The sequence below is a fragment of the Mustelus asterias genome, chromosome 16 (assembly GCF_964213995.1).
Source record: "Mustelus asterias chromosome 16, sMusAst1.hap1.1, whole genome shotgun sequence".
NCBI classification, from domain to species: domain Eukaryota; kingdom Metazoa; phylum Chordata; class Chondrichthyes; order Carcharhiniformes; family Triakidae; genus Mustelus; species Mustelus asterias.
This window is the reverse complement of record NC_135816.1, coordinates 23,400,228-23,419,721: the sequence shown is the minus strand read 5'-3', so window position 1 is coordinate 23,419,721 and position 19,494 is coordinate 23,400,228. Positions and strand designations below refer to the sequence as shown.

The following is a 19,494-nucleotide window of genomic DNA, read 5'->3' as shown; positions in this document are numbered from 1 at the left end:
TATATAAAGTTTTAAAACCGATTGATAAATGTAAACCAAAAGTTTCCCCTCATGAGCCAATCTAGAACAAGAGATCATAAGTACAGACTGAGAGGTGGCAGATTTAAAATCGAGATGACTTCTTGCAGAGTGGTGAATTTGTGGAACTCGCTGTCCCCTAGCGCAGTGGAGTCTGAATCGTTGAATGGTTTCAAGAAGAAGATATATTTCTAATTTTTTTAAAAAAAGTGATATGGGGAGGTGGATTTGAGACCAGGGAGAGATCAGCCATGATCTGATTGAATGGCGGAGCAGGCTTGAAGGGCTAAATTTGCCTACTTCTGCTCTTAATTCCTATGTTCCTGTGATCAATGTAGAATATGCGTCACAATCTCATTGCATGCATTGGCCCTGCAATGTTAATGACAGCAAAGCTATCGGCATTCTCTAACATAACTCCACTGAAACTGACATTCCCCTTGGCTTGATAAGGCCTGTATTGAATGGCCATATTTAGATAGGGCTCTTTATGAACGTGATCCAACATGTTTCCCAACTAGTCTGAAGACCTTAATCGATTAAACATTTGCCAATAATTGCTTGTCCATCAATAAAACCCATCAATAAGTCGTTGCAAAGCAGCAGAGTGTAATCGCAGTTTAAAGGTACAGTTCATTACTTCCGTGTAGTCTAAATGTTATTTTGATTCTTCATAATTAACTTGAAGCTCAGTGGAGGCACTTGGTCGCAGCAACACATAGAAGGCATCACCAACATGAACTAAGTACCAGTGGCCAGCTCCTTGGGTTACACAATGAAATATTCGAGAGTAAGTTGGTGGCATTAGCTACAATTGCAAAAGACGTGTGCTAGTTGTTCCAGTTACTGATGCGTGGGCCTAGTCTGCTGTCGGATGGCACTTTTCTGTGGAGCAATGTAAAAGCAATTGTTATGTTGAGTCTGGAATCCAGGGTCTTGAGCACCACCCCGAATTTACAGCAGAGATGTGGCAGGAACTCGGATGCAATAAGTAAATTCTGGTTAATTGCAGGAAATTACAGGCCTTTGTGGTTAACATAGATTAGAGACTGATTCTAAGCATGAAGACTATAAATAGTATTGTGCTGCACAAGGGTCTGGAAGAGCACTGTTCAGCAGAGATGCATAAATATACTTTAAAATGCACATTTTACATTTTATTTCCAATCTTGTCGTGATCGTACCCATCAATTATCTGTTTACGTTCAGTTTAATACAACAGTTTTGGCACATGGATTGCGCACTATCATACTCATCACTGCACATACAGGACTCTTCAATGGTGGTAATTCATATTTGCGCTTGCTGAACTAGTCTACTTAGTTTGTTTAAAAACCTAGACTGTTCAATTGTCAGATTTTAAAACTGGCCATTCATTGCTGAATTTAGTAAACTGTAATTTGACTAATTAAACTGACGCACTCCTGTGTCTGTGTTTAAAAGTAGGCATTTGCAAATACGAGACTGCCTTTTTCTCCCAATGTTTTGCTGATGTCCATTCCTAAAATTAGACGCGGTGGGGAGACCAGGTTTTCTAAATCGGGAAGGGATGAGTATCTTTCCTCATCCATAGGGTGGCACAGTGATTAGCACTGGCGCCTCACAGCTCCAGGGACCCGGGTTCAATTCCCGTCTTGGTTCACTGTCTGTGTGGAGTCTGCATGTTCTCCCCATGTCTGCGTGGGTTTCCTCCGGGTGCTCCGAGTTTCCTCCCACATTCTGAAAGACGTGCTAGTTAGATGCATTGACCTGAACAGGCACCGGACTATGACGACTAGAGGAATTTCACAGTAACTTCATTGCAGTATTAATGTAAGCCTTACTTGTGACACTCGTAAATAAAATTTAAAATTTTATGTTACCATGTTCATCATGTAATCCATAACTTGTTTCTCTGATCTTAGTAATCAAGAAAGTATCTGTATGTAGATTAATGAAATAGACTTGGCTGAAATGTGTGTCCTAAAAGATTCCGGGGAAGGGGAGGATTTGGGGATGTGGGGGGACTTGGGTTATCTTAATATTTTTAATTTTTAATATTTTTAGAGCCTGTATATTCAGATTTTTATTTATTTCAGACGATTGAAAACCCTGAACAAATGTGCAATGATGAAATTGGAAATTGGTAGAGAGAGGAGAAAGGTAAGTTCAGTCTTCAAGCACTTTATTATTTTCACCAGATGATTGAAATTAAAATGCTGAATACAGTATTTTAACTTCTTAAATATGAATAGTCTGTATGAGAAAGTAAGACTACAGGAGGTTCAGGAATACATCACCTTGGTTAACTGATACGCATTATATTCTTCCATGTGAGTTCCCAATCTGATTCGGACCTACCAGAAGGGAAAGAAAATCAGAGAGTGAAACGACACTGGTCCTACAGCTCGAGAGATATGTCATTGATCTGGCCAATGTTACTGGGCTCTCCTGGCCAGTGGGGTTTGGGGTACTGTGATGATGGAGGATTGAAAAAGGAAGGACTTTTGTTCCCCTTGAGAGAGTATGTACAAATCTGATGTTGACCGATGGGTATTTTGTCCCGCTGCAGATTCAGTTTTACTCAAGACTGAACATTTAAAGCATTTCTGATGACCAGTGAATGAAGATTAATGTTGGGCGTGATCTTTACCGCCCATTCCACGCTCCCGCTGCAGCGAAGAGGGAGAGTTTGGTGACGAGCCAAATCTCTCTTCATTGCAGCGGGGTGGGAAAATCCCACTGGCATGAACGGTCGGAAAATTCCAGCCATTATTTTTCTTTACCTAAAATTTTAAATGGTCTTAATGTTTTTACATAACATAAAGAGGTCTGAAATAAGAACTACCATCAAATTGTTGCATTAAAGATGAACAATGAGGAGATCTATTTTTAACTATAGAATTCAATATTGGAAAATTGTAAGAATTGTTTATCCTTCCTGTAGAATCCTAAATAGAAGAGTACATGAAACTATCACCAATTGTCATTGTTTTTTTAAAAATCTGGTTCATTAATGTCCTTTAGGAATGAAAATCTGTCACCCCTACCTGGTTTGCCCTAGATGCGACTCCAGACCCACAGCAATGTTAACTCTTAACTGCCCTTTGACATGGCCGAAGATACCACTCTATTAAAGTGGAAATCGGGGATGGGCAAAAAATGCTGGCCTTGCCAACGATGCCCACATCCCATGAGAGATTTTTTTTTTAAATGCGCACAATTCTGTTTAAAGCCTTTGATTTATTAGGATGCTACTGGGACTTGAAGGTTTAAGTTATAAGGAGAGGCTGGGACTTTTTTTTCCCTGCACCATATGAGGCTTGGGGTGAACTTATAGAGATCTATAAAATAATGAGGGGCATAGATGAGGTAGATAGTCAGCATCTTTCCCGAAAGGTAGGGGAATCTAAAACTAGAGGGCATAGGTTTAAGGTAAGAGGGGAGAGATACAAAAGGGTCCAGAGGGGCAATTTTTTCACACACTGGGTGGGTGAGTGTCTGGAACAAGCTGCCAGAGGTAGTAGTAGAGGCGGGTACAATTTTTTGTCTTTTAAAAAGCATGTAGACAATTACCTGGGTAAGATGGGTATAGAGGGATATGGGCCAAATGCAGGCATTTGAGACTAGCTTAGTGGTAAAAACTGGGCGGCATGGACAAGTTGGGTTGAAGGGCCTGTTTCCATTCTGTAAACATCTATGACTCTAAGAAGATGACCTGCTGTCAGCCCTAATGATGATGGCATGTTACATGGGAAGAAATTCAAAAGTTTACTTTTGTTTCTTTGTCTTTGCACAGAATGATGCCTGTTTTTGTCTTTTTTTTTCCCCATTCAGAGTGATGATTCTGAAGATGAAGAGCCTTGTGCTATCAGCAACAAATGGACTTTCCAAAGGGGCAACAAGCGATGGTCTCGTGTGGAGACCTTGGAACTTTTCCATTCAGGAAGTCTCTCGTTGCCTGGTAGCCCCTGTTTGAAGAACATCGACAGCGATGATACCTTTCCAGAGCTGGGGGAGAAGCAGGAAGTCTTGTCGATTCACAGCAGTAGCAGTGGCGGCAGTGACAGCATCGGCTTACCAAAAAACTCTGAGGCCCTCATTACAGATTTTGAAACTAGCCGAAGTTCCTCCAGATGTTCCTCAATCAAATTGCCATCCGCAGACTCTTCCTTTAGTGGCCCGCCATCCCCGAATGAGCTCTCAACGTTTAGCGTTGGCGAAAAGGTCACTGAAAAGTGCTCAAAGACCAAGGGAAAAAGTTTGCTAAAGAAAATGGAAAGGCTTCGATTAAGAAGTTCAAGCCAGAAAAAAAGCAATCACGCAAAACTCAGGCCATTTATCAGTGCACCTGTGCTTCAGGAAGGATTTGATGAGGGAAAGTTGAGAAATCTCAACTGTGTTGACATTGCTGAACTTGATGAGCCCATTCTTAGACAAAACCCATCGTGTTCCTCCCAAACCTGCAGCAGTAGTAGTCAGTCAGAGAACAGTAGCACAGTTAGCACACCAAGCCCTGTCCTTCGAACAAGGAGTCAAACGCTAGGTAGAAAACGAGGTGGTATGTACATGGAGAATTTTAATTCAGCCGCTCCCCCATCTTGCAGGAATATTGGCCACCAGAACTATATGAATGAGAGAGGTCAACATGACCATCTTTTTCAGATTCCGCAAGGTCACAAACCAGGAACGTTTCCTAAAGCACTTCAGCACGGTGTTTTATCACCGATTGATAACACCTCAGTCAACTGGAGAACTGGCAGTTTCCATGGTTATCGTCGGAGTAGATTTGGGAGAGACAGCAGGGTGAGCAGTTCAAAGGAGATGGATTGTGGACACGACTCCCCTAACTTGTTGGACAATCGAATGAGTATTTATGATAATGTCCCGGGGGTCCTTGTTCACTTGAACAACGGGGTGGTGACCGATGCGGCTGACGACGATGTGTTTGCAGAACTAGATGATGTCATGGAGCATGTGAATGGCCTCCAAAGGCTAGTGAACAAGTGGACAGAAAAGTTTTCCGATGAAGGAGAATCGGATTCCGCAAATGACTCAACATCTCCTTATCCATCCTCGCCAAAAGACATTCATCTGGAGATAGAGAAACACCGTGAGTGTGTTATTGAAGGGGCACCAGCTAATAACCTGGACACTGCTGAAAAGTCTGTCACTGAATTGGACCCATCAGCAGTCCATTATGAGAGAGACTCTGGAGTTGGCTCATCTCTAACGCACACTAACAGGTATTAAACTATTGGTCTTTCATTACTTGAGGAGGAATTGCATGATGGACTAGAACAAGAGCTTCACAATTTTTGCTATATTGCAAATACAATTTGCTCTAACCACCACAGTTATGTTGGCATCATTCAATCAATGTGACCATGTTCAAAATATTGGGCTGCTGTATATTTAACCCTCTTGTACAACCCACATTCCATTATTAGCCAATTTACCCTGCGAATGTATGTTAAATTGTGATTTGTGCCATCTATCTGCACTGAAATAAGGCACTAAACATTTGGTAATTGCCATTTACATTGGGTTGAATATAGAAAGTGTCTTGATACAATGTCACTGCCTTGCACCTTTGAGATGTGATAATAATGCAGAGTGACTTGCGTTAGTGAAATATGAAGCTTGTTGAAAAATATATGGTAGCCCCACTGAACTTTTCTGAGCGAAAATTCCACACGTTTGAGAGCTCTTACAATTGTCTTGAAAAATGCATAATAGAAATGTTTGCATACGTGGAATTGGAAAATGCAACAGCTACTTTTCAGGAAATTTCTAACTTTAATTGTGTAATGTTAATGGGCAAGATTGCATTAAGAAATCAACGTGTCCATTGATAAATTAATAAATAATATTGATATTAAAGATATCATGTGATAGTGTGGCAACACGGTGATGGGATGGAAGATCAGCCAGGAGGTAGTTGAATGGAAAAGGCTCGAAAGGGTGACTGACCACTTCTGTTCCTATTCCCCATCTACCTATGATAACTGGCCATAAATCAACATTGGCTTTCCTCCCATATTGAGTTATCCAGCCTGTGTCATGGATTTTCTGATACCACCACCCCACCCCACCCATGATCAATCCTTTTCATATAATTCTATCTACAAGATAAGTAAACTAATTAAGATCAATTTCTCTCCAAACTGTTACAATTGAGTGTTTTTTTTGGGGTGATGTGGTCTATGATTCTACTGCTGGTAAATGGGATTAGATGGGAAGTCAGTTGCTTCTTGCTTTTTCTCGCAGACTCAATGGACCAAAGGGCCTCTTCTGCACTATGTTTCTAGAGATTTTCTTTGCATCACTGGGGCTTTGTGTTTGCATCGAGTTAAGATGATGAGTCTTGCTGCCATTTTGATCCAAATAAAAAGAACTTGAAGTATTAGATTAAGGGGAAGTATTTGTTTGAGGGGCTCATACAATGATGACAATTTGCATTTAAATGGTACCTTTACTTTTTTATATTCATTCGTGGGACAAGGGTGTCGTTCACTGGCCAGCATTTATTGCCCATCCCTAGTTGCTCGAGGGCAGTTGAGAGTCAACCACATTGCTGTGGCTCTGGAGTCACATGTAGGACAGACCGGGTAAGGATGGTAGACTTCCTTCCCTAAAGTACATTAGTGAACCAGATGAGTTTTTCTGACTATCAACAATGGTTTCATGGTCATCAGTAGATTCATAATTCCAGGTTTTTTTCATTGAATTCAAATTCCACCATCTGCTGTGGTGGGATCTGAACCCGGGTCCTCAGAACATTAGCTGAGTTTCTGGATTAATAGTCGAGGGAGAATACCACTAAAGCCATCACCTCCCCTCCATGATGTCCTAAAGCTTGAAGGGCTTTGGGGATAGGGATTGCACTTGAATAAGTAAAGGAAATGACCGACAGGATCCGGTCAATGACACAGTCATCAAGGGAACTTTCTAAGGAGGTTTTTGGAGGTGGCCACGTATATGCAGCAAGACTCGATAATAGGAAGAGAATTTGAAAGTACAATGAAGGATGACCTGAGGTGCTACTGTCACTGATGTGACAGCTGGCTTGGGAAAGTAGATGGTGCAAATGGAGATAAAAGGCTGGAGGAGACTCCAGGAGTCAGATGAAAGCAGGCTGTAGAAGGATTAGAGACAAGGATGAGATTTCAGAATAATACCGAGAAACTGGAAGCTAATGGACTGGGGTGACAGAAGAATGGTTGTTGACGTGGGTATTTTAAGTTCTGGATAAATTGAAAGGCATGCAGAAGATGGTTGAGAATGTTGAACGTTTTGACTGGAGGTGGTGCAGTCTTGTTGGTGAGACAGAGGTCAGCAATATTTGTTGAGAGTTTTGAAGTACACAGCCTTGGTGATGGATTTTAAAGATTGATTTATTTATGAAGCACATTAGTTTTGTGCACAATCAAGGCAACTTGAGCACACACCCAGGGCACAGCAGTAATGAGAACCCTGGGGTGGAATCTTATTCCCTCCTCCATCGTACATTTTGTGGCCGGAATCATTTAATCAGCTGGCAAGGTGGTAGGTCGGTCAGCCCTTCTACCCTGGACCAGTGGACGAACCTCCTGTCCTGCTGCCATTTGAGGCCCTTAAGAGGTCAGTTAGTGCCCACTTAAGGTCCTCATCCTGCTGCCACTGGTGTTAACCCAGCAGATGGCACAGGTCTCATGATGCAGGGAGCATGACGAGCAAACCCTGATGTGCTGATGGGAGGGGAGGAGTTGTTCCTCCTTCAAAGGCACTCGGTGCCTGATTTTGGGACTCAGCATTGGAAATTGAGACTCCTGCAGAAAGCTGCCTCTTGCCCTTGCTGCCAACCCCTTCCCCCAGGACCATCCTCCTGTCCCTGGGACCCCGCTTGCTCTGAGGCCTTGGCTGGGCCTTGTGCCTGCAGCAGCCACCAGCTCCTCCGTGGCGTTGCTGAGTACAGAAGAACTCCTAACCTCCTGACTGGCCGGGCAGCTCTTGGTGAGCAGAACTTCAATCCCTGGAGTTCTTGATCTTGGGTGTCGCCCTCCTGCTGGTTTGTTAAGTGCCTGAGTGGCACAGAATGGGGGGGGCCTTCCCATAAAGAGGCTATGCAGAGGTCTCGCTGGCTTGCTATACAGAAGCAACAATCAATAAAATTAGGAAATGATTGGTACTGGTCTAAACTGGAATTCCATTTTAAGGTTTACAAGGCCAATTCGGACCAATACCAGTCATTTACAAGTTTTACTGGTGTTTCTCTTGTGATTGAGACCTCCCCGTCACCTCCATATGATTCTACCCCAGTGGCAAGGTGGCAGGTCAGTCAGTTCTTCTACCCGGGACCAGTGGATGGACGTCCTGCCCTTTTTGCCATTTGAGACCCTTAAGAGTGCAGTTATTGCATACTGAAGATCCTCCTCCTGTTGCCACTGGTGTTAACCCAGCAGAGGGCACTGGTCTTATTATGCTGAGATTGCCCTTAAAAGCACTTTAGAGATTTACCGACCACGAGTCTCCTCCAACCACAGAGGCGCAAAGCTCTCCACCTACCACCACTTGCAGCTCTCACCTTGGGTATAAAGTCAAAACATGCAGCACATGGCCCTCAAACAATGTACGTTGTGTGTAATGGATGCCACATTCTGACTGGTGATACATGGGGTGGCACAGTGACCTGGACACGGTGGCATCACCAGGGACCCGGGTTCGATTCCCAGCTTGGGTCATGTTCTCTCCATGTCTGCATGGGTTTCCTCCGGGTGCTCTGGTTTCCTCCCACTGTCTGAAAGATGTGCTGGTTAGGTGCATTGACCCGAACAGGTGCCTGAGTGTGGCAATTAGGGGAATTTCACAGTAACTTCATTGCAGTGTTAATGTAAGCCTTGTGATTAATAAATAAACTTTATGAAAACGAACTTCAGTAGGTTTTCAGCTCATTAGAAACTATTTTTGTAAGTTAACGATTTTATTGCTGATTCTTGGAAGCTATCTAAATGTCAGTAATATGACACAAAGCAAGATCAACCTGTTTAAATGGTGAGAACCAAAGGTAATCTTGATTCTAAACTTGCGAAAGCAAACAAGCAAAGCTGTTTTCCCTGCAGTGAGGAAGATGAGTAGTTTTTCACACAAATCTGAGTCTCAAATGGAAATATGGACTGAAGATCTCAAAAACAGAACCATATACGCTCAGTAAGCTCAGTGTGGAGCTTGTTTTCATAGGTGCACAGACATTAGTAGGCAAGTCTTAAGTTTTAACATTTATTACTTGGTTTACTAAAACGCACCAATGAAACTAGTAAATCATTTTCAGGTATTTTAAATCCGTTTACTCACGTGAAGAACAAGGCACGCTTCCTATTTTTAAAAAAGTGTTTATTTTTGTGATAAATGCATCATCAGTTATACGAATGGAACTATGCCAGGTTACCACTCTTGTGTGCGTCACTGAAACAGTTTTTTAATGCAAGTAAAACAAAACTGCATTCTCTTGCGTTAACAAAACTGTGCTGGTTAATGGGCGATTTTTGCTTTTGTAATTGTTTTAACACATTTAACTGGAGACCTGAACTGTAACGGAAGCAGTGTAATTTGCACCCAAAATGGAAAACTACCCACAAGATTATCATAGAATCTCTACAGTGCAGAAGGTGGCCATTTGGCCCGTCGAGTCTGTGTCGACCACAATCCCATCCAGGCCCTATTCCCGTAACCCCTCATGTTTACCCTGCTAATTCCCCTGACACTAAGGTTAATTTAGCATGGCCAATCAACCTAACCCACACATCTTTTGGAATGTGGGAGGAAACCGGAGCACCCGGAGGAAACCCAGGCAGACACGAGAGGGAAATGTGCAAACTCCACACAGACAGTGACCCGAGGCCAGAATTGAACCCGGGTCCCTGGCACTGTGAGACAGCAGTGCTAACCACTGTTCCACCGTACCGCCCTCATTGACATCATGCTACTGTAATGACTTCAATGAGGCCCATGAGGTGAAGCCTCTTGAGAGTATGAGCTCCCTGATTGAGGTGATAATTGCCTGCTCACTTAGGGAGCCTCACCTGTCTATTTTTTTTAAAAATGGGAGTGTCAGGTCCACTGGCACTCCTGATTCTGATTTTTTTACCTGAAGCACTCTAAGAGTGGAATTGAGTTTGTAAAAAAAGGGAATCAGGTGAAGAGACACCAGCCTCTGGGGAGTTATTTCAATTGTTATTTGGAAAAGAGTGTAATTTCTACATTTAGCTGGTAGAAGCTCATTGCCAGACTGATGCTATTTTATGTTGCAGGCAGCAGAGATTGTGTTGGCCCGGTGAGCAGAACTTGAATCCTAAGAATCTACACCTACAGATTGACAGCCAGTCTGCTGCTCAGCTCAACCTCTTACAGAAACTGGCTCTCCTGAAGCTCACTGCTCTGATGGACAAATACTCCCCCTCCAGCAAGCAAGGCTGGAATTGGTAAACATGAATATAATTTAATCTTGTTTATAATATACGGGCAAAATTCAAGTGTTTTATTAATGTCCTCCGCATCCCTGGGTTAAATGACACCTAGTTAGTTGGTTACGGCCATTTATCATTTTTATGTATGTTACAGTCTTACTAAAGTGGTAGCAATCCCAAAGAATTTAGCAAGTGTCAAAATTGCATTGATTGGAGTTTACAATAAGTTATCTTAATAATGCCCCTTTTGAAGATCAAAGCAGCACCCCACAACAATGGCAGCTTATAGACTTTTTTTTTCTAGCATTAAACATTGTTTAAACAACATTTCTATCTGTTATATGAGGAGAGTATCTCCATTTCATTACATCTGTTTACAGATTACTCAGTAGAGCCTTGTGGCACGCACCAAGTTATTGACAATAGCATTCAACATAAGGATAGAACAGTGCCAGTGTTGTATGATGCCAATACATTTTAAATTAACACAATCTTCATAGATTCTATTTTTTTTGTTCATATATTTCATCCTTTCTCTGTGGTGAAGCCCCTGACACGCCATGGCACTTGTTAAATGTTTGAAGTTTTCCTAATAAGGCTGTGATTTGTTCCTCCTGAACTCCATAACTATTTTGAAAACATTTTATTAGTCCAAAACATGAGTTTATGGACTAGATATTACAGTACACTGAAGTTCACAGGCCTCCAGCAAAATTAGCTGGGGATGAACTCACCCCTGCTTTGCCCCATAACCATTGAATGAACATTGGGAAGTTGATTGGTTTAAGGTGAGACTTTTCTGCCCCCATCTGGAAAGGGAGTATGTCACGGAGCTGCTGATTTTAAATGGCTAGCCACCCTGTGGTCTCAGAAGTGCCTTTGGGAATGGTGGCCACTGCTTGAGACTGCGTCCAGCCCCCCACAGTAAGGAGCTATGGAGCTAGAGTGGGGAGGTGTGGTGGTGGTAGTAGTGGGCAATGTTTCAGCAGGGCCAAGCTACAAGGTCCTGCCAATAGGGGAGGGAAGGGGGGTGCGGGCTGGGGATGAAGGGGAACCAGGATGGAAGAAGGCTTGGGGATCCCTCTGGTGGGTCCAGGAGGCTTTTTAAGGATGCTGTCCTCCTCCTCCCCCCTCCCCTTACCCAACACTAGCCCAAGCAGTGAAAGCTGCCAGGCTGCATGTTTGGGGTAGGCCTCTCCCACTGCTGGTTATATCCCAATTTTGTGGTCACACCCACCTGCCATCCCACCCCTGGGGGTCTAAAATCCAGCGTTATAAACTCAGCACAGAATGACAGCCTTAGTGCCATTCATTAAATGTATATTACGTGCACTCTTAATGTTACAATGGTCCTAACTTTGCAATTGTACTGATGGTGAAATTGTCAATGCTTACTATCATTACGGTGTAAAGCTGACAGTAACCTCTGGTAATCACATAATCAAAAGTGGATATCTGGAAGTTATTGCTGATCATGCCCTGTTCCTCTACGTGTTGCGCTGTTTCAGTCTTTGTAGATGCAACCAACACAAGCTGTGAATTGGTTCAACCTTTTATGTACTGTTCCTGCTGGAAGAACCAATGACAATGTTGAACCTTGTTTAATCAGCTGTAACTGAGCACTAAATGGTGTGCTAGGCCATAATCATGCTCTACAATTTCTCTCATCCTAAAAAAACTAATTTCTAGTCTGCTGTCTCAAAACAATTTAGAAATTCAAAGATTGCTAAAATGAACTATTTTTCAATTTTAGTTCTAAATTATTTTTCAGCTTCTCTCTTTAATCCCATGTAAGATCACAAGAAATAGAAATAGGAGCAGGCCATTCAGCCCATCAAGCCTGCTCTGCTATTCAATAAGATCATGGATGATCTGATTGTATGCCACTTTTTAGCCCATCCCTCTTAACCTTTTGACTCCCATGTCAATTAAAAAAGTTCTCCAACTCATTCTTGAATATGTTCAATGACCGGCCTCCACTGCTCTCTGCGGAAGAGAACTTCAAAGACTAATGACGTTCTGAGAAAATAAATTTCTCCTCATCTCCATCTTGGATGGGAGACACCATTTCTTTAATTTGTGGCCTCTATTTCTAGATTTTGCCACGAGATGTAACATTCTCTTAGCATCTACCCTGTAAAGTCTCCTCAGAATCTTTGTTTGAAGATTACATCTAAATCTCCTGAACTTCTCCAATGAGTTTAGACTCCTCCAGCTCAATCTTTCCTCATACAAAGCCTCTTCATCCCAGGAATCAGTCCAGTGAACCTTCTCCGAATTGCTTCCAAAGCAAGTATAATCCTTCCTTAAGGAGACCAAAATGTGCACAGGACTCCAGCAATCGTCTCACCAATTCCCTGTCTGGTTGTAGCAAAACTTCCGTATTTTATACTCCACCCCACTTGCAATGATGGCCAACATTCCACTTGCATTCCTAAATACCTGCTGTACCTGCATGCTAGCTACATGTCTCATTCAGTAAAATGTGAAGTCTAATCCCTGCTTTTTACTTCCTGCTTTGCTACCTGAGAGAATCCTCCAATCTGATTGGCTGGCTGATCAGTCTGCTTGTTGCCTTCACTGTGGTTGGACGCCACAGGTGGCCCCAAATTCAAAATCACATCAGAGTGGAGAATATCTGGAGCCTAGACGGCTTTATTCGAGGCCAGCTGAGAGTGCTGATTGCAGAAGGGCCAGTGTGTTTGGTGTCTTGTTCAGTCCTAAACTGGGCACAAGCTGTGTTAAGTCGTGTTAACTGTCGAATTCCTGATTCTATAGGACGGTTCCCAAGTTTATTAGGAAGATGAAAGCACCTGATTACAAGGACCAAGTGGTGTTTGGTGTTCCGTTGCTGTTGAACGTTCAGCGCACTGGACATCCTCTGCCAAAGAGTATTCTGCAAGCCATGTACTTCCTGAGGAACCACTGCCTGGATCAGGTTTGTGTGGCTATGTTTAAAATACTGTTTTTGATCCATGTTTGTGCTGATCACAAGGTAAGAATGTCCAGTTTCTTGGTGTCAGCCAATGATTTATCAAGCCAATGTTTTTATCAAGCATGTCCTGGTCAAATATAGAATAGTTTGTCTTTACTCCTTCAGTTTATTGTTACAGATTATTTTGCTTTTTATGCTGATCAATTTGCCCCGAAGTGAAACAGGTCAGTTAGTGCTAATGTGGCCAGTTTGTTTTTTGATAATATAATAGAATCCCTACACTGCAGAAGGAGGCCATTCAGCCTATCAAGCCTGGACTGGCAACAGCATCAATCCCACCCAGGCCCTATCCCCATAACCCCACGTATTTACCTTGCTAATCCCCATGACACTTGAGGGACAGTTTAGCATGGCTAATCAACCTAACCCGCACATCTTTGGACCGTGGGATGAAACCCGAGCACCCGGAGGAAACCCAAGCAGATACGGGGAGAACGTGCAAACTCCACACACGCACAGTCACCTGAGACCCTGGCGCTGAGAGTCAGCAATGCCAACCACAGTGCCACCATGCCGCAATACGTGAATGCAAAGTAAGAATGCTCCAGGCTTGGAATTCTTATTTATCAATAGTAAGAAGAGGTTTATGAGCTCTGGATTTATTCTCTGGTAATTTTGACTTGTAAGAAGTCTCACAACACCAGGTTAATCTGGTGTTGTGAGACTTCTTACTGAGTTTACCCCAGTCCAACGCCGGCATCTCCACACCAATTTTGACTTGTGACAGTGTGGATTTTATTTCCGTTGACTTTACCAATGTATTTATTAGTACAATGTAAACATGTAATAAGGCTCTATATTGGAAAGTAAAGATTGTCACTGACTTTGCCTCCTCAAGTTTGGCTTAGTTTCACATGCAATCTCCTAAAGGTTCAAATGAAGCAGCAGGTTTGAAATGTTTAGATCCAGGTTGACTTTGATCTCTGTTCGTTACTGATAATATTTGTCCAAAATATAAAAAATATAATATTGTGATGTTTAATTTCTTTCCATGCTATTCATCACTCATTAGGTTGGATTATTCAGAAAGTCTGGAGTGAAATCGAGGATCCAGGCATTACGGGAAATGAATGAGAGCTGTCCAGATAGTGTCAGTTACGAAGGCCAATCTGCTTTTGATGTGGCCGACATGGTGAAGCAGTATTTCCGGGATCTACCTGAACCCTTGTTGACCACCAAGCTCTGCGAGTCATTCCTTCATATATATCAGTGTAAGTACACCTGTGTTAGCGAGTCACTAATACCATGTGTGGTTTGTTTCTTTGTGATTTTGATAACTTGCATCGTTTCTTTCAACACAAATGCATCTCTCCCATTAAAAGTTGCATGTCCATTTTGAGCAAGTTTTGCCATTTAGATGATTTTATTCAGTACATGGTTTCTACTACTGCAAGGAATTGAATTTCCAGATCTCCTTTCATTTGTGAATAAAACCAATGAGGAGACCTGTATCCTTCCCTTCAAATTTTCACCCATGACGTTATCATAAGAATCTTTTGGATGTGTCCCAAATGGCTGTTTGGTGGAGAGATGCAGATTTTCCTGATTCCCAGTTCAGTGGGATTTAACTTAACAAAGAAACAGGAGTAGGCCATTAAGCCTCTCAAATCTGTTTTGCCTTTCTGTGTGACTATATCTGATCAGTGCCTCCATTTAAGCACTCTTTCTCCATATTTTTAAAGTTCATTTATTAGTGCCACAAATAGGCTTGCATTAACACTGCAATGAAATTACTGAAAACCCACCAGTCACCACACTCTGGCGCCTGTTCGGCTACACTGAGGGAGAAGATTAGCATGGCCAAGGCACCTGACCAGCATGTCTTTGGGAGGAAACCGGAGCACCCAGAGGAAACCCACGCAGACAAGGGGAAAACGTGCAGACTCTGCACAGACAGTGACCCAAGCTGGGAATTGAACCCAGGTCCCTGGCTCTGTGAGGCAGCAGTGCTAACCACTGTGCTGCCCCATTCCTTAACACGTTCTGATCCTGATGCCTGAAGGGAATCTTTAACTATGTGAACAGGGCATTTTGGAGAGAGGTATGCAAATAACATCGTTTTCATTTAACAAACCGATTCTGTACTTGCTCACATAAAATACTATTTTTTTTAAAAATCAGTTAATATGCACATTGCAGTTGAATGTTTTGTTGGTTAAAGAGGTTACTTATGGCTAGGTAGTCATAGAAAGTTATCTAAAAGAGAGCTTAATTTTACACTAGTTGTAGCAGATGAAATAATTTACCAGAAATGGTGGTGGAAACAGAAATCATGGTTTTTGAAAGGAAGGTGGCTGAATATATGGGGAAAAATAGAATGAAAAATTGAATTCCATTTTCCAGCCCACTTTCTGTACAGCCAGGTATGATGGGCTGAAGGGTCTTCTGTTCTGTAAAATTGTAAGCTTTTGGTTATTCTGTTTTTTTGTAAAGTTGATTGATCTACCTTTGAGTGCAAGCAATAGCTATTTATTATCCTCATTAATCAACCCAACTTGGAACTGTTCACTCTGTCCTTTCCTGCAGTTCTGCCAATAGACCAGCAACTTCCTGCTGTGCAGTCGGCCATTCTGCTCCTTCCAGATGAAAATCGGGAAGCCCTGCAGACTCTCCTCTTCTTTCTCCGTGACGTTGTGGCCTGTGTCAATGAGAACCAAATGACACCTACAAACCTTGCCGTCTGCCTGGCTCCATCCCTCTTCCACCTCAATACCCTGAGAAGGGAAAGCACTACCTCAAGGTAGGTTTTAGACATTTGAACAAAAGAGAACCTCAACACCCTGGAGGTGTGGAAGTAAGAGACATTTCTGCACCTATGCACAGATAAAAGACAGATAATGGATAATAGAATGACAATGTGATAAAATGCAGAAGGTTGATTACTTTTTCCCTCTTTGGGCACAACTAAGTGACTAATTACCTCTAAAGGGACAGCATTGTCAGGGGACTGAGACCTCCTCGCCTTTTTTAGGTTGGGACACTTTGTATACTGCTGTAAAATCAGAGGAGATTTGGGTGGGCAGACAGAATGGGGATATTTGATTTGGTTTATTATTGTCACATGTACTGGGATGCAGTGAAAAGTATTGTTTCTTGTGCGCTATACAGACAAAGCATTCCGTTCATAGAGAAGGAAAGGAGAGAGTGCAGAATGTAATGTTGCAGTCATAGCTAGGGTGTAGAGAAAGATCAACTTAATGCAAGGTAGGGCCATTCAAAAGTCTGACGGCAGTGGGAAGAAACGGTTTAGAGTTGGTTGGTAGGTGTCCTTAGACTTTAGTATCTTTTTCCCAAACTGTAAAAAATATAACATCGCTCTATGCCAGGTCACATTCCTCTTTTATTTCAAAAACATTTATCTCCCAATTAAGTCGATGCATAGACTCATGAGTTCTCCATTATTCAGTTGGCCCAAGATTACAGCAAATAAATGGACTGTAGCTCATGCACTAACACAGCAGGCTTGATCGAGTTGCATTCTGCAAAGCACACTGAATGCAGTTACCCTTAAGAGGGAATGTTCGTTTATCTCCTTTTTGGAGAGGGGCAGCTTTGAATTTCTAATTGCAGATAGAAGTGTTCCTTCATTTCTCAATCTTGGCTTTCACACTTCAAAGTCCTGCCGCAGACTGACTGCTTATCACCTGCTGATAGCTATGGAGGGGAGGAATGTTGCCAGATAGTGTCCTTGGAATGAATGCGGCTTGTGCTCAACTCGGTGATGATTTAGATGGTGTTTTCTTTTCCGCTGTGCCTAGGGTGAGCCAGAGGAAGTACAGCCTCGGAAAACCTGACCAGAGAGACCTGAGTGAAAACCTGGCTGCCACACAGGGATTGGCCCACATGATTGCAGAGTGTACAAACCTCTTCTTGGTAATAAACTTCCGCAAACTGTTGCTCTTGTTTGTTAATCAGTACTGATTGTAAATTTAATCCTCGATTACAATTCCCATTTAATCAATAATGTTTACGAATCGTACGTCATATATTTCACTCATAAACCGGTTGTGATTTTTAAAACTACTTTCATAATTATGAAGCTAACAAAAAAAATCTTGTTTAATGTTTATTAAAGTTTCAGTCAGAGTGCAGCAAGATTTTATTATGAGAAAATGCTGTAGACCGCAAGGCATCTGCTCCTATCGAATCCCTGGAGCACATGTACAAATCTTGCCCCCTCACTCTGACCTCCTTGTACGGCTGTGCAGTAATGAACTCAATTGAGTCATGGTTGAATTCCTCATGGTCTGAGCAAATGGAGTGCCTTCTTTTTGGATCCAAATTATCTTTAACACGTTCCTTTAATGCATGTCAAGGTGAATGTTTTGCCCAGTGTGCTAAACCTGCCTAAGCTGAGTCATGGATACAGAAGAAAGTCCAGAGTAATCTGATTGAATCCTTTCCATTCCTGTCATTGAACTCCTTGCTGCTGCTTATTTACCTTTGACCAGGTAATTGAGGCAATGACAATTGTTTGCTTTCTTCCAGGTTCCTGAGCAATGGGTAGAGCAGTGCCAAAGCTTGCCCATCAACCAGGATTTCCAGTCGGATTGTGATGATGGTCTAACTAATTTGGAGTGGTACTTTAATGTCAGAGCTGCACTCCGGAACTCCTTGCAGAGCCGACTGAAGGAGGCAAAAGAGAAATATAAAGGTTGGATCAGCTGCTCCAGTGTAGAACATGCAGAAGTCGCGTACAAAAAGGTGACCGATGTCTATCAATGTGGTACCACCTTAATTGTAACACTTTAAAAAAAAAATGTTAAAGGACTTGACAAAGTAGATGCTGGGGAAATGCATCCCTTGGCTGGAGAGTCTAGAACTAGGGGTCACAGTCTCAGAATCAGGGATCAGCCATTTAGGGATTGAGCTGAGGAGAAATTTCTTCATTCCAAAGGGTGGCACAGTGGTTAGCACAGCTGCTTCACAGCACCAGGGACCAGAGTTTGATTCCGGCCTCGGGTCATTGTCTGTTTGGAGTCTGCAAGTTCTCCCCATGTCTGCATGGGTTTCCTCCGGGTGCTCCGGTTTCCTCCCACAGTCTGAAAAACATGCCGGTTAGGTGCATTGGCCGTGCTAGATTCTCCCTCAGTGTACCTGAACAGGTGCCGGAGTGTGTGGCGACTAGGGGATATTCACAGTAACTTCATTGCAGTGATAATGTAAGCCTACTTGTGATACTAAATAAATTTTACTTTAAAATGATGGGTTTTAAAGAGGATGTTAAAAAGGATGAGAATGGTGTAGGGTGGTGGTGGTGGTTTTTGCAAGGGAATTATAGAAAATGGGGCTAAGGGTACAAGTGCCAAATGTGAGCTGTTAGTTTCGTGAGCAGAGTCAAAAGCTATTGGGGACGATCTTGTCGGCACGTTATGCCGGCCCATCAGCAGGGTGAGCTGGTAAAATCGTGAAAAAGGTGAAAAACTGGGTTCACATCCAGTTTCTCTCCTCTCGTGATATTCCCAGCCTGGCAGGGTGTGAGGCTGATAATATTTAAATCTTCTTTTATTAGTGAGCCCAAGATGGAATTGTCCGGGCTCACTTGCCTTAACAACCTCACCGGCGAGGATTGCGTATGGTCCCCAGAAACTGGGACCAGACATGATGGCTTCGCCAGTGGGACCGGAGGCCATTGAGGCCTTCAGGGTGGTCAGGGGCAGTGTCAGCCTGGGACCCTGGCAGTGCGCCCACTGGGTGATCGGTGGGGATGGGGGGAAAGAGATTGGGGTAGGTGATGTGTGGGGGGGGAGTGACAATCTCCCAGTGCACTATGTACTCTTGACTTAGTGCATTGAGAGATCAGGCATGTGTGTGCAATGGTGCCCTCTAGCATTCAGCAGTCGGCTTCCCGGCATGAATAGACTCCATCCACTCCTCTACTGGTGAGAATCACTGTTTCTCACCTAAAAGAATGGGCACAATTCTCTCTTGTTTTCACACTTGTTCAGCACTTCGAATTTTTTTTGTTAAGATGAGCCATGTATCAGCATTACAGATTTAAGGATGATGATTGATATTGATGGACTTCAAGGTAGAATGACTAACTTTCATTGATCT

At 42.8% G+C, this 19,494-nt stretch overlaps 1 protein-coding gene across 2 annotated transcripts in view; it reads left to right on the top strand.

Moving 5' to 3' along the window:
- LOC144505049 (rho GTPase-activating protein 7) overlaps window positions 1–19,494 on the top strand; it is a 156,930-nt gene that overhangs the window by 133,137 nt on the left and 4,299 nt on the right. For both annotated transcript variants that reach the window (XM_078230758.1, XM_078230759.1), the window contains exons 4-11: window positions 2,097–2,160; window positions 3,835–5,243; window positions 10,287–10,457; window positions 13,221–13,380; window positions 14,450–14,648; window positions 15,964–16,177; window positions 17,196–17,310; window positions 17,926–18,141. In XM_078230758.1, the coding sequence (XP_078086884.1) occupies window positions 2,097–2,160; window positions 3,835–5,243; window positions 10,287–10,457; window positions 13,221–13,380; window positions 14,450–14,648; window positions 15,964–16,177; window positions 17,196–17,310; window positions 17,926–18,141 (2,548 nt within the window). The remainder of the gene's footprint in view (window positions 1–2,096; window positions 2,161–3,834; window positions 5,244–10,286; window positions 10,458–13,220; window positions 13,381–14,449; window positions 14,649–15,963; window positions 16,178–17,195; window positions 17,311–17,925; window positions 18,142–19,494) is intronic.